The following is a 13796-nucleotide window of genomic DNA, read 5'->3' as shown; positions in this document are numbered from 1 at the left end:
GCTGAGCTCACATTATATACTTTTTTAGTCCATATATACTTACACACACTCGGCTAGTAATCTTTTGAGGGGTTTTCATTTAGTGTTCTATAATATTTGAACATTTAAACTGGCAAATCTGAAAACAGATTGACTGAAGGATGGCACAGCAGTTAGTGTTCGCTTGTCACACCCTGACCAAGGTTCGATTTCTGGTTCGAGTAACTTGTGAAACCTATTGTTGTAACTATTGCATACGATATTCACCAAGTTGTCACAGAACTAAGGAGATCTACAAACGTAGAATCAGAATGCAGAATTCTGTAATGTTACTTGTAGCTTTAGGTTATGTTTGAGTTTGTTCCATACGTAAGGAGGCTCCTACACTAATAATAGAATAAAGCAACCAACACCAATTCAAACAACAACAAAATTTACTCATCATGCTAATGAAAGAACAACCAAATGGGAATGATAACTAATTTGCCAAAGTGTCCATAAAAAAAGAGGAAAGGGGACTTCTCAGATTGTTACAAATTATCACTTTAAGCGTCGTTTTTGTTGGAGGTGAAGACTCTCTTGACCAGACGGATGAAGCGGGACAGCAAGGCTCTCAGGAAGGACTGGGGTGGGAGGGGTTGTGTGTCTTCCTCACGTCCGAGATCAATCTCCACAAAGTCGGTGTCAACCATAATGACGTGGCCGGTGATGTTGACAGAAACAGAGACAGGGGCTGGGTCGGGGACAGAGGTGTAGGAGGTGGGGAGGGTGGACAGGGGTTCAGGGTAGTACACACAAGGACGCTGGTGGGGAGAGAAGTGGAAAGAGAAAAATGATGAGACAAACGTGATACTGATCCTAGTGGGGGGCACGGGTGGCCCAGTCGTCTAAGGCGCCGCGATTTGCTGTGCAGAGTTGCGTCCCTTGGGCACGCCAGAAACCTATGATTGTGGGTTCGAATCCCGGTTCGCCCCGATTATGTTTCTAGGTTTGTCAGCACCATACCCGTGCTCGTGGGTTTCACCGAAGTGGTAAACGTCTGAGACCTGCATCACTTCGGGCTTTCCTCCCACATTAAGCTGACCCGCCGTGATATAACTGGAATAATGTTAAAAGCGGCGTTAAACCCAACTCACTCACTCACTGATCCTAGTGATAGGTAGGTGCGGTGTATCTTTAGTTAGGAAAGTGGTAATACAGTAGGTTATGGAACATCAACACTTTGATACACTGAGATTTAGACAAGGATCTGTTGTCAAAGTTAGTCATATTCTGTTTCTACAACCCTAACACACCTACTCGACGTGGGACAGGAGTGGCAGCAGGGGTGAAAGCCGGGTGAAACATCCTCTCTGTGTGGGGGAGAAGTGAAAATAAAAAAGGCATGCACACTCTTATTTACACTGTAAAGTCATTGATTAAAAACGTAAGCTTGTAAGTATATACCTTATAGGTATCATCTTATACACATTCGTGTCAGTTGTATTTATTTTATTCTATTCGTTAGTGCGCTTCACCCGGGGTCAGGACAAAATCACTATTTATGTGAGCATTGGCCATTGAGGAAATTTAAGTACCCAAAAGAAATATAAAATGCGAGGAAACGCGTATAGTACGTTGAGATTTCTACAGGCCTAGTTATACACCTTAGTGATGAAACATTAGCATCAACCTGAAGGTAGCCGATTATATAACCACAGGATGAAACGTAATCAACATGAAACTGTGACACATTGGTACCTTGAACACAGCTACTTGACTGCATGCTTAAAAACTCAAGCGATGCTCAAAATCCAAGGCAGGTTATAGATTGAGAACAAAGAGACAGTAGATGCGGCAACATAAAATGGCGTCGTTTTGCTGATATCGGTAGCTTGGCAACGAGCGGCACTAACGGAAGGGAGATAACTCTCAGTTTCAAAGTATAAGTTAATACCGCTAATTTAATGTGGTGTTACGTTTATTTGATATTCTGACTTATTAATTCATAGTCGACTTAATATATGAGTGTCCACTTTAGGATTTGTGAACAGGAAAAGGCTACAATTATTGAATCTGTGTTTCGTGTATTCTTTTTGGAAATGTGGGGGTGCTAGTTGAATGCAAACGGTTATAGGGCGGGATGTTTTCCTTATATAGAATTGTCCAGTTACACTCAATTTTATAAACTACACCTTTAGGTTCTTGGCGTTTAGTTGTGTTTCTGTCGTTGTCCCTTCTTAGAGAATTGAGGGGGGTTGATCTGGCGAAGTCGGGGTCAATATTGGGGTTGAAGGAGGCGGCTGATGATATGGGGCAATCCTATGTAGGTGAAATATCCCGCCCCATCAACACCAGAATCAAAGAGCACAAAACTTCAACCATCAAATCCGACAGTAAATCAGCCATTCGGAACATATCAGCAACTGCCCTAATCACAACATGAACCGCCCAAATCCTCTCCAACAACTCCAGGACTTCACAAAAAGCAAACAAAGAGAAGCAGTCCACATTCGCCGCCACAACCATCAATCAACAGAGATCAAGGCAATTTCATCCTATCCGCCTACTGTGAACTCATCAAGCAATAGCGACCCCTACTATGTATACTTATCCTGTTTAATTGGCTTCCTTATCATGTGTATTATTGAACTTACTCATGTTTATCTCTTTCATGTATGCAATTGTTTGTTACTGTTAATCCTCCACCTTATATATATATTTTGTACCATGTTCATTATTGTGGATACCCGCCCACGTAGGAATATACGGTAATGAAAACGCCGATAAAGCAGCTAAACTATCCCTCAAAATCCCAGAAATAAGCTTAAACTTACCCATCTCAAAATCAGAAATTAAAAGTGTGAACAAACAAAAAATCACAAAAAAATGGCATAACCTATATCTAAACTCAAATAGCCAAATCAAAAGAGTGCTCAGCAAACCACTAACCAAACCAAAAATTCTCCATCCATCAAAAAAAATCGACAGAGTAATCACTAAACTCCAAACAGGACACACCAACCTAAATAACCACCTAAAGAAATTTAAAAAACACACTACAGGTAACTGCCCACACTGCAAACAACCAGAAACCCCAGAACACGCACTCATCCACTGCACACACTACCTAACACATCGAACCGCATTACAAACCACCCTCAATCTAAACAAGGCTCTCACTCTAGAAGCAATACTAAACCCACAAAATAAACTAGAAAACTTCAAGGCCTTTGGCGTATTCTTAATCAAAACGGAACTAATAAAACGCATCTAAAACCATAATAATCTACCAAATCAAAATCAAATAAACAAACAATCATCCACCATACCCAGCTCCCTTAGTTCTCCTCCCCAACCCCATCGACATCTATTCCAAATATCAAAATTCCCAAATTCTATATAAGCAACCCCTAAAGCCCCCTCTTGGGTTGCACAGACCACCCTCGCCCCTTTCGGAAACACATTAAATGGCCTGGCCGGGCCCGTGTGCGAAATACGCATCAGTCGGAAAGCGCACGTTAAATCTCCAAAGTAAGTAAGTAAGTAAGTCATTATTCAGCCTTGCTTGACAACGGTATAAGGATCTATACCGAAACGTCGATGTTACAGTAAAATAAAGAAGTTGTTATCCATAAATTGTGTGTACATTGTCATCCGTCAACTTCTAAGTGAGTTTGGGTTTGGTTTAACGCAGCTTTTACCATTATTCCAGTTATATCACGGCGTGTCAGCTTAATGTGGGAGGAAAGCCCGAAGTGATGGAGGTCTAAGACGTTTACCACTTCGGTGAAACCCACGAGCACCGGGCATGGTGCTGACAAACCTAGAAACATAATCGGGGCGATCCGGGATTTGAACCCACAATCATAGGTTTCTGGTGTGTCCAAGGGACGCAACTCTGCACAGCGAATTGCGGCGCCTTAGACGACTGGGCCACCCGTGCCCCCAAGCTGCAAAGGAAAGCATATCTGGAGGCACAGAGGGTGAGAGAGAGGAAAGACAACAGGGTCTAGATTTTCGAAACGATCTTAGCTAAGATAAATCTTAACAACTTACGTTCAAAGATAAGTTATTTTAAGGTTAAGATAAGTTAGATTTTCGAAACTACCGTAAACCTGTCGCAGATCGTTCCGAGTTAAGATACCTATCGTAACCCTGACAGAGAACTCATTTGTGTTAGAGATTGAAAAAGCGGGGTGTTTCCCAGTGACGTCATGGGGATTTCCCAGCTGCTGACAATAACAACAACATAGATACATGTAAGTGACACGGAATTCATGATCACATTGTCAGGTCATATTGTTTAACATGCACATGTTTGAGTGAAATTCTGTACAATCCTACATATGTCCTTCATGTAGACGTTTTGTTCTTATGATAAAAGATGCCATGACTAACCGAACACAAAAAGCATTCGTGTGCCATGCAATAGCATTTTTCAAAACCAATAAATGCTATAATCAATAAGTGTAGTGTTACCACACTTTAGCTATTAGAATTGAAATAATGTGCCCAAAGATACTTCAGTATTTTCACTTCAAATGGTCCTCTCGTGAGCGCGCAGAACTTGGTGATATAAACACATCGCGAACAAAGTCAAGGACGAACGTAAGGGACGTTATTCTAAATGACAATGACGAGACCTTTCATCGAACAGCATATGCGTTCAGCATTTAACATGCGTGTTCAAGTCTGATGTTAAGTGATGTATACTGTATATTTTTGTGTTTATGTCAAAAGTCAAGTTTATATTAGTGTAAACACCAACATTATACGTGGAAACACTCAAAACAAAAAATGTTCAGGAAGCAGCGCACCCACAAGCAAGTTTTTAAGACAATCTAATCTTGTTAAGTTTGTTTTGTTATTTATGTATCCAATGTATTTCACGAATTAACCAAGGACTTAAATACAATATCAAGCTATTTGTATTTAGATGATGAAATTATTTTTTTTATCTATCTAGATCCATAATTCTTTTCAAAATTTAAAGGTGACACTAATTTTCGTTCGCAAAGGGAGATAATTTAGGAATTGTCAAGTCATGTTGTCTCATGGAACACGCCACAAGTTAACGTGAACATACATATTATGTAGTCATTTTGGCTGAGGAGCAAAATACCTTGTATGTGTCAAATCTGTTCCAGAACGTAGTTCAATAATGTTTGGCTTGTCGAACAGAATTGCTGAGGATCATTTACAAATATTTGTCCGTTGAACCTATACGTTACAACGATTGTATTGTCTCAAGTATATCTATATTTTTTTAAAACATAAAACGGGAAGATGTAGACTTGAATATTAAAAAGACCAACATATTTTAAAACCGGTTTATTGAATGCAAAGATTATTGTGTTGAAAATGTGTATTTTATATTGATCAGTAAATTTCATTCAATAAACTTTTTTCTGCGAACATATGTTGGAAAGTGAATTTTGGACAATGTGCAATCTATGCTACATATTGACGATAACCCAAACGAGCATGGGAACGAATTCTTTATTTAATTTGTTGCTACGAAAACCTATGCTTAACTTTTGCCGTCAAAATTTCAGTAAATTGTTATATTTAATGGAATGCATGCCGTTAATCACCTGTTTGTAAAGAATGCAATTGTTCAACAGACAGTTTGTTAATCACTTTGTATCAAATATTTGTCTTTCAAGAGGACATAGATAACATAGGTATTGAATTTAAAACGAAACAAATAATTACAATTACTTTTGCAAGAAAAATATTAAATATTGTATACAAATATTTGATCACATGTATTTCCTTGTTAAGTCAATAAATACTACACTGTATAGTTAAAATTCAATTATTAAAACCACCTGTCCCACACGATTTTAGATATAAAAACTTATGCGAAACCTTTATGGGTTTTATTTTACATATGTATATTGATATAATTTTATAAAATGATATATAAAATTAAGACTAAAGCATTTACACAAATGCGATCCAGAAAATAAAAAACAGCGGAACTCTGCGCTTTATGATAACTGTAACATTGAGCAAGGTGTCCCGGGCGAATACAAAGGGAAACCACTCCCAACTAGAGTTTGAACTAAGATTAGCTCCCCCTGAGTTATCAATAAGGTCACGGTCATTACTGTAGCCTGCCGACACCTTCCGTTTTTATCCTTCCCAAATTATCGAAAAGGTATGTTGTTTCACACTTCTTCAGCATGGACTCGGATAGAAATATATTGTAAGCTATCGTCTCCACAGTTACGTGGATCGCTGTCGCGATTAAGAACATTTTTGGCGTGAAATCATTGATGCGTTCTTTGTGTTTTCGAGGTGTCAATTTGAATCACTGAGTTTTACAAAATGAAATGTCAATGTTTGAACGTAAAGCAGACTAATGGTTTCCCCAAATATCTATGGAAAAGTATGCCGCCATCTTGGACGAAGATAAAATAAACTTACGACAGGTATAGGGCTATCTTAGATTTACGACAATCTTAAAGGGGCACTGATCTAACGCAATTCCCCGGGACTGGTTGTTGCCTTTGTTATTGTTTTTTTTCCCAGTGAGTACCCGGATGTATAGCAGAAATCTAGACTAGTTCGCGACCTCTGCTGCGCCATTCGTAAGCGCATTAGTCACTTTTATGGGTAGTAATAAGGGCGTATGGTCACACTGATCAACAAAATGAAATACAGTTTTCGAGATAATAACGAAATGTATGTATCTTTGTGGGTAGCATCGGTAATGGTGACGAAGTTTTGATAAGTCACTTGCTTGGTAATTTTGCAATTTTCGTTTACACTATTTTGACTTGCAACACAAAGTAAATATTTCACCTGAGCATTGTTTTTTTTTATAGTGTTTATTTTTTTACTGTCAAAATGTGTAACATTTTCAAATTTATTAAACGTCTAAATATTCAGTTATTTTACAAAGTGACTGAAAAACATTTCCATCTGTATTATGATAATAACGAACTCCAAACATTTTGATGTTTAATATCATCACCAAGAGACTGAAAATGTTACGTTGAAAAGTACATTTCTATGTTTTTTGGCTTCTAATCCTACATAATAATCTGTTGTGATGTTTGTAGGCCCTTTTGATCGTCTTAACCAATCTGGACAGATTCTTTTAGTCAAAATAACTGAAATATTTACACATTTTATAAATTGCCTGAGAGAATCACATTTTACATATTGACGGTAATATATACATGCTTACGAAGGAAAAGACCTGTGAAAACAACGTCTATCGCGCATTGAAGAATTTCCCAACCAAGACGTAGAGAAACAAGAACGAATCGGTTCAAAAGAAGGAAAACTAAATGCAAAATACTATAATTACAACGTACCAAATTTATTTGTATAAATTTTAGGCAGCTTCCTTGTTCGAGGAATGTATCCGTGAATATCCACACAAAGGAACACTATCCCACTCGTCTGCAGCTGTACAAAGAAACTTATTCGACGTCACGTGTCTCTGTAACAATCAAATATTTTAAAAGATATATATCGTTTCGGGATATTATAACCCGTGTTCGTTTCTCAACTGATCACTTGGATTGTTTCGGGTGTTTCACATAGGTGTCAAGTCTCAAGGGTCGGCTGAGAAAGCCCACGTGACAACTATTTTCATAACGTCCACGGTTTCTAAAAAATCCATTGAGTGATAGATAACAATGATCAATCAATCAACGTATTATCAGTTAACCCTTTGAACAAAGTATGTTGTTTTTACATCGGCACTTCACACCATGATATGAGTGTATTCCCTTTGTTTTAGTAAACCTAGACATGTAAACACTCACTTTTGACATATCAACTCTGCAAGATAACAGTGATTAATCAATCAACGTATTTTCTGTTAATCCTTTGATGACTAGGAACGATCCGTTGATTTACAAAAAATAGTAAATCAACTGATCATTCACCTCTTGCTTGTCTGCCATGTGCATATTACATAACACACATTTCACCTCACTTCAAACCTGGATTTAGATTGAATAATTACCCCAGACACAATAAATGCCAAATGGGAACCTTTGTCAGGTAATCTAAGTGGTGCTACCACTAATTGTACCTGTAATAAATTCATTAACTGAGCATCAAGTGAATGACGACAAATACACAAGTGTAGGGTTATACGAGAAAACGTGGATGACAACAAGGGAGTAGTAATCGTATTATCGACGCAATCCGAAATCCGAAAATGCTTTCACTGCATGGATACTTTTTTTAGTATTAAACTATAACCATCTGGGGTATTTCCAAATGATTTCCAGCTCCGCTGTTCTTTTTGTCTGTTTGTTTAGGCTGAAGAAATTAATTAACATGCGCCCTTTGTCGAAATCTTTATAGATCACAGTTAACCAATCAGTGTTTATGCAAAAATGCGTAAAACATTTATTGCCTCCAGCCTCCAAGTTTATTTAGCTGTCCTTGCAGACGGTAGCCCAGTCTCTGGTCACGCTCAGTTGCGTTACGTATCATCCGGGTACTCACGGGGGAAAAACAATAACAAAAGCAACAATCAGTCCGGGGAATAGCGTTAGATCAGTGCCCCTTTAAGATATCTTAGGGCTACGATAGTTTCGAAAATATGCTACGATAGCCTACGATTTCCTTACGACAAATTTACGATAATTTTAGGGCTACGATCGTTTCGAACATCTAGGCCCAGGATGAGAGACGGGATACGCGCTCGAGGTCACAGAGATCAGCAGTAGGGGGACAGAGATAAGGGTGTGGCCAGGGTCTATACGCTGATTTTACTGCTCATCAAGAGAACCCATCAAGGGAGAGAAGCGACAGTAATAATAGCTTCATTAACTTTCTCTTCTGGAATGTCTCAGGCATAATGTATGAGTTAACAGATAATGACTATGTGAAATATGGGAACAAATTTGATATAATTGTTGGATAATGTAGAGGATGTGAAGATCACTTTCACAGACTTTAACCTTTATATTTAAGATGCTGATAGACTGTCTAAGATGACATTGTTGAGCTTCAAACTACTATTCAGTAGTTTTTGTTGAACTTCTGTTCAAGATCCAGCCATCTTTCATCACCTTCAATGAAACACTGATAGATTGTTGCTTGTGAGACAAAATTGGTCATGTGATGCTGTAAGATCCTGTTTTGTCTATGAATTAAACAGGTTTGATATTTACAGAATGAAGTTTTTAATTTATTAGTCCTCGAAATTGTTGGCTACTTTCTTTGGCCTTTCAGTGCATTTAAGTAGGAGTTGATATTGCCTACTTGTCTGATATACCTAGCGTTAGAAATTGGCACTAGTCCTGTGGTCCTTGCCAAACAGCAGAATAGTTAAGGTATCATAAGGATTAGTAGAAATTTTCCATTTTTAAGGGTTTTGCTATATGTTATCATTATAAGTTATATCACAAAAACTGTTACTTTCTACCGCTGTATACCCATATTAGAAATAATGGAACCAAGATCTTCAGGCTAACGAGCGAGTGATTCAACCAATTGGCTGCCCCACATACCACTAATGAGTGAAATCATCCAATGGTAACCTCAAGTTTTCAAGAGAAATCTCATCTACAGCCATTAGACAGAACACATTTTTTCAGAAGAGTTGGATTTTCATTTGGATAACAGTAAGTAGTGATAGTGCTTGCGTGCATGTGCACTACAAATGATTGTGTTGATAGTACATATTCGTATATGCGTGGAAACAATGTAATCTGGGCCCGTGAAGATTCGGGGTAGAATAGGTCTTCAGCAACCCATGCTTGCCGTAAAAGGAGACTATGCTTGTCGCAAGAGGCGACTAACGGGATTGGGATCTCATTGCTTGCCTATGCATAGTAAAATATGTAATGGTATCAAATAGATATCAAGATTTGAGATTTGAAAGAACAAAACTAACACTGCAGGAAATATTACACTGGAGGTTCATTACCATTAAAAAGAAGTATGTCAGGTAACATTTGATATCCATGACGATGTACCCACCCATGAAGAGCCAGGTTAGAACTAGTCTTCAGCAACTGATGCTTGCAGTAAGAGGCTACTTTGCTTTCAAGAGGAGACCCTCGGTAGAATAGGTCTTCAGCAACCCATGCTTGCCGGCGACTATGCTTATCGTAAAAGGCGACAAACGGGATCAGAGGGTCAGGCTCGCTGACTTTGTTGATGCATGATTTCGTGGATCGATGCTCATAATATCAATCACTGGATTGTCTGGTCCTGACTCGATTGTTTACAGACGGCCGTCATATAGCTGGAATATTGCTGAGTGCGGCGTTAAACAACAAACAAACAACCTTTCAAGAGGCAACTAACAAGGATCAGGTGGTCAGGATTGCTGACTCGGTTGATGTGTGTCTTTGTATGCCAATTGCGTTGATCGATGCTCATGATGTCAATCACTGGATTGTCGTGTCCAGACTCGATTATTTACATACGTCATATAGCTTGAATATTGGTGAGTGCGGCGTTAAAGAACAAACGAAACAAAAAATCAACAGTACTAAGTATGGCAAAAGAATAGTTGGACTTTTTTCAATAAAATGTTAAATGGGACAATTGTCATTTGTGATAGCTATGGCAGAAGCTTCAAGTTTTTCGAAGCATAAACTATTGAGGTTGAACAGTGTTGCAATTGTCTCATTTTATTTGCTCTCGTAAACTGAAAATATACATTGATACCTGTGACCACACGGAAGTAAGCTGTATCACGCTGGCTTGTATATGATATCAAGTCATGATCACACAAACCAGTGACTGAAAGCATGAGCAAGAATCTCTTGTGGCCAGCAATGGATACCAAGGACCTTTTCTACTCTGTGGAATTCCTAGTTTCCTACAGGGTTCATTTGAAATGGCGACGAACCTTCTTTAATGTAGACATCCATTAGAAGTGTCATGATGGTCTGGTCGCATTCTTTTAATAGAGAGCTGTGATTCAATAGCTACAGTCAGACTAGGTTTGTTAACTGTCAAGCACTTTAGTCATTTCAAAATCGTCCCTGTCCACAGTGGCGGAATTCATTCTTGATGTTATTTCAGAAAAAAACGTCAATGATTGTGCATACAATATAAAAAAGATGAGCTAATCTATACCTCATGTGTAAACCTATTTGGTTATTAGATCTAACCCAGACTTACTGCCAGACAAGAACCAGAATTCTTTAGCATGGTTTTAGGATGCTATTCACGCTTTTGATAATTATAGGAGGCACTTACATTGATAAAATATAACAGCAAACAACAGTTTGAACAACAAAAACATTTATTTATATCACCTGAAACCATATGGAAATAATTTACAAGACGAAAAGTTAATGAATCCAACAAAATATCCTGGAACTTGTTCCAAGGAAAGCTTTAAACATTGTTGCTGGAGGTGAAGACTCTTTTGACCACTCAGATGACACAGGACATCATGGTTCTCAGGAAGGATGGCTGGTTTAGTTTGTGTTTCTTCCTCACTGCCAAGTCAGTCTCAAGTTAGTGTCAACCATATTATTGTCATGACCATCACAAAGATTGTATCAATTTATTTATGAGTTATGAAAGCTAGGAAATCCGAATTGTATTTGGATGGTACAGTACACAAATTATTATGATAATTATCCTGTAAACTGTAATTAGTTATGCAGATATATAGTATAACAGTATATTATTGACCTGTTTCACCTTATTCAATTCAATGTTTAGGTAAGAAATCGTTTGAGAACTTCATAGCATGCTGTTACCAAGCAACCATAATAACATGGCCTGTGATGTTCCACAAAATCAGCATCAAGAGCGGAAACAATACATTTTTGTTTTAAGACCAGGGAGATGGGTGATGAAAATTATGTCCAGGTCTTATGGCCCATAGTCTACTGAGTTAGGACTTTTCTTCGAAAACATTCATGATACATCCCTATTCATGTTCTTACCATCCCTCTTTTAAACACAATGTTTGAATTTGGGGTGGGGGGAATAATTGTCCTCAGGTTTGTTCAAACAAATAAATTGCTGAGCTCAAAATATATACTTTTTTAGTCCATATAAATACACACACACACACACACACACACACACACACACACACACACACACACACAGATTGACTGAAGGGTGGCACAGCAGTTAGTGTTTGCTTGTCACACCCTGACCAAGGTCCGATTTCTAACATGAGTAACTTGTGAAACCTATTGTTGTAGTATAATATTTAACTATTGCATACAATATTCGCCAAGTTGTCACAGACTTGAGGAGATCTACAAACGTAGAATCAGAATTCTGTAATGTTATTTGTAGCTTAAGGTTAGGTTTGAGTTTGTTCCATACGTAAGGAGGCTCCTACACTAATAATAGAATAAAGCAACCAACAACAATTTTGACAACAACAAAATTTACTAATCATGCTAATGAAAGAACAACCAAATGGGAATGATAACTAATTTGCCAAAGTGTCCATACAAAAAAAAGAAAAGGTGACTTCTCAGATTGTTACAAAAATGTCACTTTAAGCGTCGTTTTTTGTTGGAGGTGAAGACTCTCTTGACCAGACTGATGAAGCGGGACAGCAAGGCTCTCAGGAAGGACTGGGGAGGGAGGGGTTGTGTGTCTTCCTCACGGCCGAGATCGATCTCCACAAAGTCGGTGTCAACCATAATGACGTGGCCGGTGATGTTGACAGAAACAGAGACAGGGGCTGGGTCGGGGACAGAGGTGTAGGAGGTGGGGAGGGTGGACAGGGGTTCAGGGTGGTACACACAAGGACGCTGGTGGGGAGGGAAGTGGAAAGAGAGAAATGATGAGACAAACGTGATACTGATACTAGTGATAGGTAGGGTGTGGTGTATCTTTAGTTAGGAACGTGGTCATACAGTAGGTTATGGAACATCAACACTTTGACACACTGAGATTTAGACAAGGATCTGTTGTAAAAGGTAGTTATATTCTACAACCCTAGCACACCTACTCGACGTGGGACAGGAGTGGCAGCAGGGGTGAAAGCCGGGTGAAACATCCTATCTGTGTGGGGGAAAAGTGAAAATAAATAAAACATGTACACGCTTATTTACACTGTAAAGTTATTAAAAACGTAATCTTGTAAGTATATACCATATACCGGTAGGCCCATATATATCTATACACGTTCGTGTCAGTTGTATTTATTAATTCGTTCTATTTGTTAGTGGGCTGTTCACCTGGGGCAGGACAAAATCACTATTTATGTAAGCATTGGCCATTGAAGAAATTGAAGTACATAGAAGAAATATAAAATGCGAGGAAACGGGTTTAGCATATCTTGAGAAACGTTGAAGTACGTTGAGATTTCTATAGGCCTAGTTATAGACTTTAGTGATGAGACCTTGGCATCAACCTGACGGTAGCCGATTATATAACAACACGGTGAAACGTAATCAACATAAAACTGTGACACATTGGTACCTTGAACACAGCTACTTGACTGCATGTTTAAAAAACTCAAGTGATGCTCAAAATCCAAGGCAGGTTATAGATTCAGAACAAAGAGACAGCAGATGCGGCAACATAAAATGGCGTCGTTTTGCTGATATCGGTAGCTTGGCAACGAGCGGCACAAACGGAAGGGAGATAACTCTCAGTTTCAAAGTATAAGTTAATACCACTAATTTGAGGTGGTGTTACGTTTATTTGATATTCTGACTAATTAATTCATAGTCGACTTAATATATGAGTGTCCACTTTAGGATTTGTGAACAGGAAAAGGCTACAATTATTGAATCTGTGTTTCGTGTATTCTTTTTGGAAATGTGGAGGTGCTAGATGAATGCAAATGGTTATAGGGCGGAATGTTTTCCCCATATAGAATTGTCCAGTTACAGCCAATTTTATAAACTACACCT

The 13796-nt window shown here is 38.5% G+C and overlaps 1 protein-coding gene across 1 annotated transcript; it reads right to left on the bottom strand.

The window, feature by feature from the left end:
- Positions 1-524: 524 nt before the first annotated feature.
- Positions 525-1744, bottom strand: LOC139455539 (uncharacterized). The gene is made up of 3 exons (XM_071237089.1): positions 1720-1744; positions 1279-1331; positions 525-782 (listed from the first exon to the last, which is right to left on the bottom strand). Exons 1-3 carry the CDS (start codon positions 1742-1744, stop codon positions 525-527), a joined length of 336 nt encoding a protein of 111 aa, XP_071093190.1.
- Positions 1745-13796: the final 12052 nt, after the last annotated feature.

The sequence above is a fragment of the Haliotis cracherodii genome, unplaced genomic scaffold, assembly GCF_022045235.1.
Source record: "Haliotis cracherodii isolate W230 unplaced genomic scaffold, xgHalCrac1.p SCAF_11, whole genome shotgun sequence".
NCBI lineage: Eukaryota > Metazoa > Mollusca > Gastropoda > Lepetellida > Haliotidae > Haliotis > Haliotis cracherodii.
The sequence above is the reverse complement of the archived record's forward strand: the minus strand, read 5'-3'. Positions and strand labels throughout refer to the sequence as shown.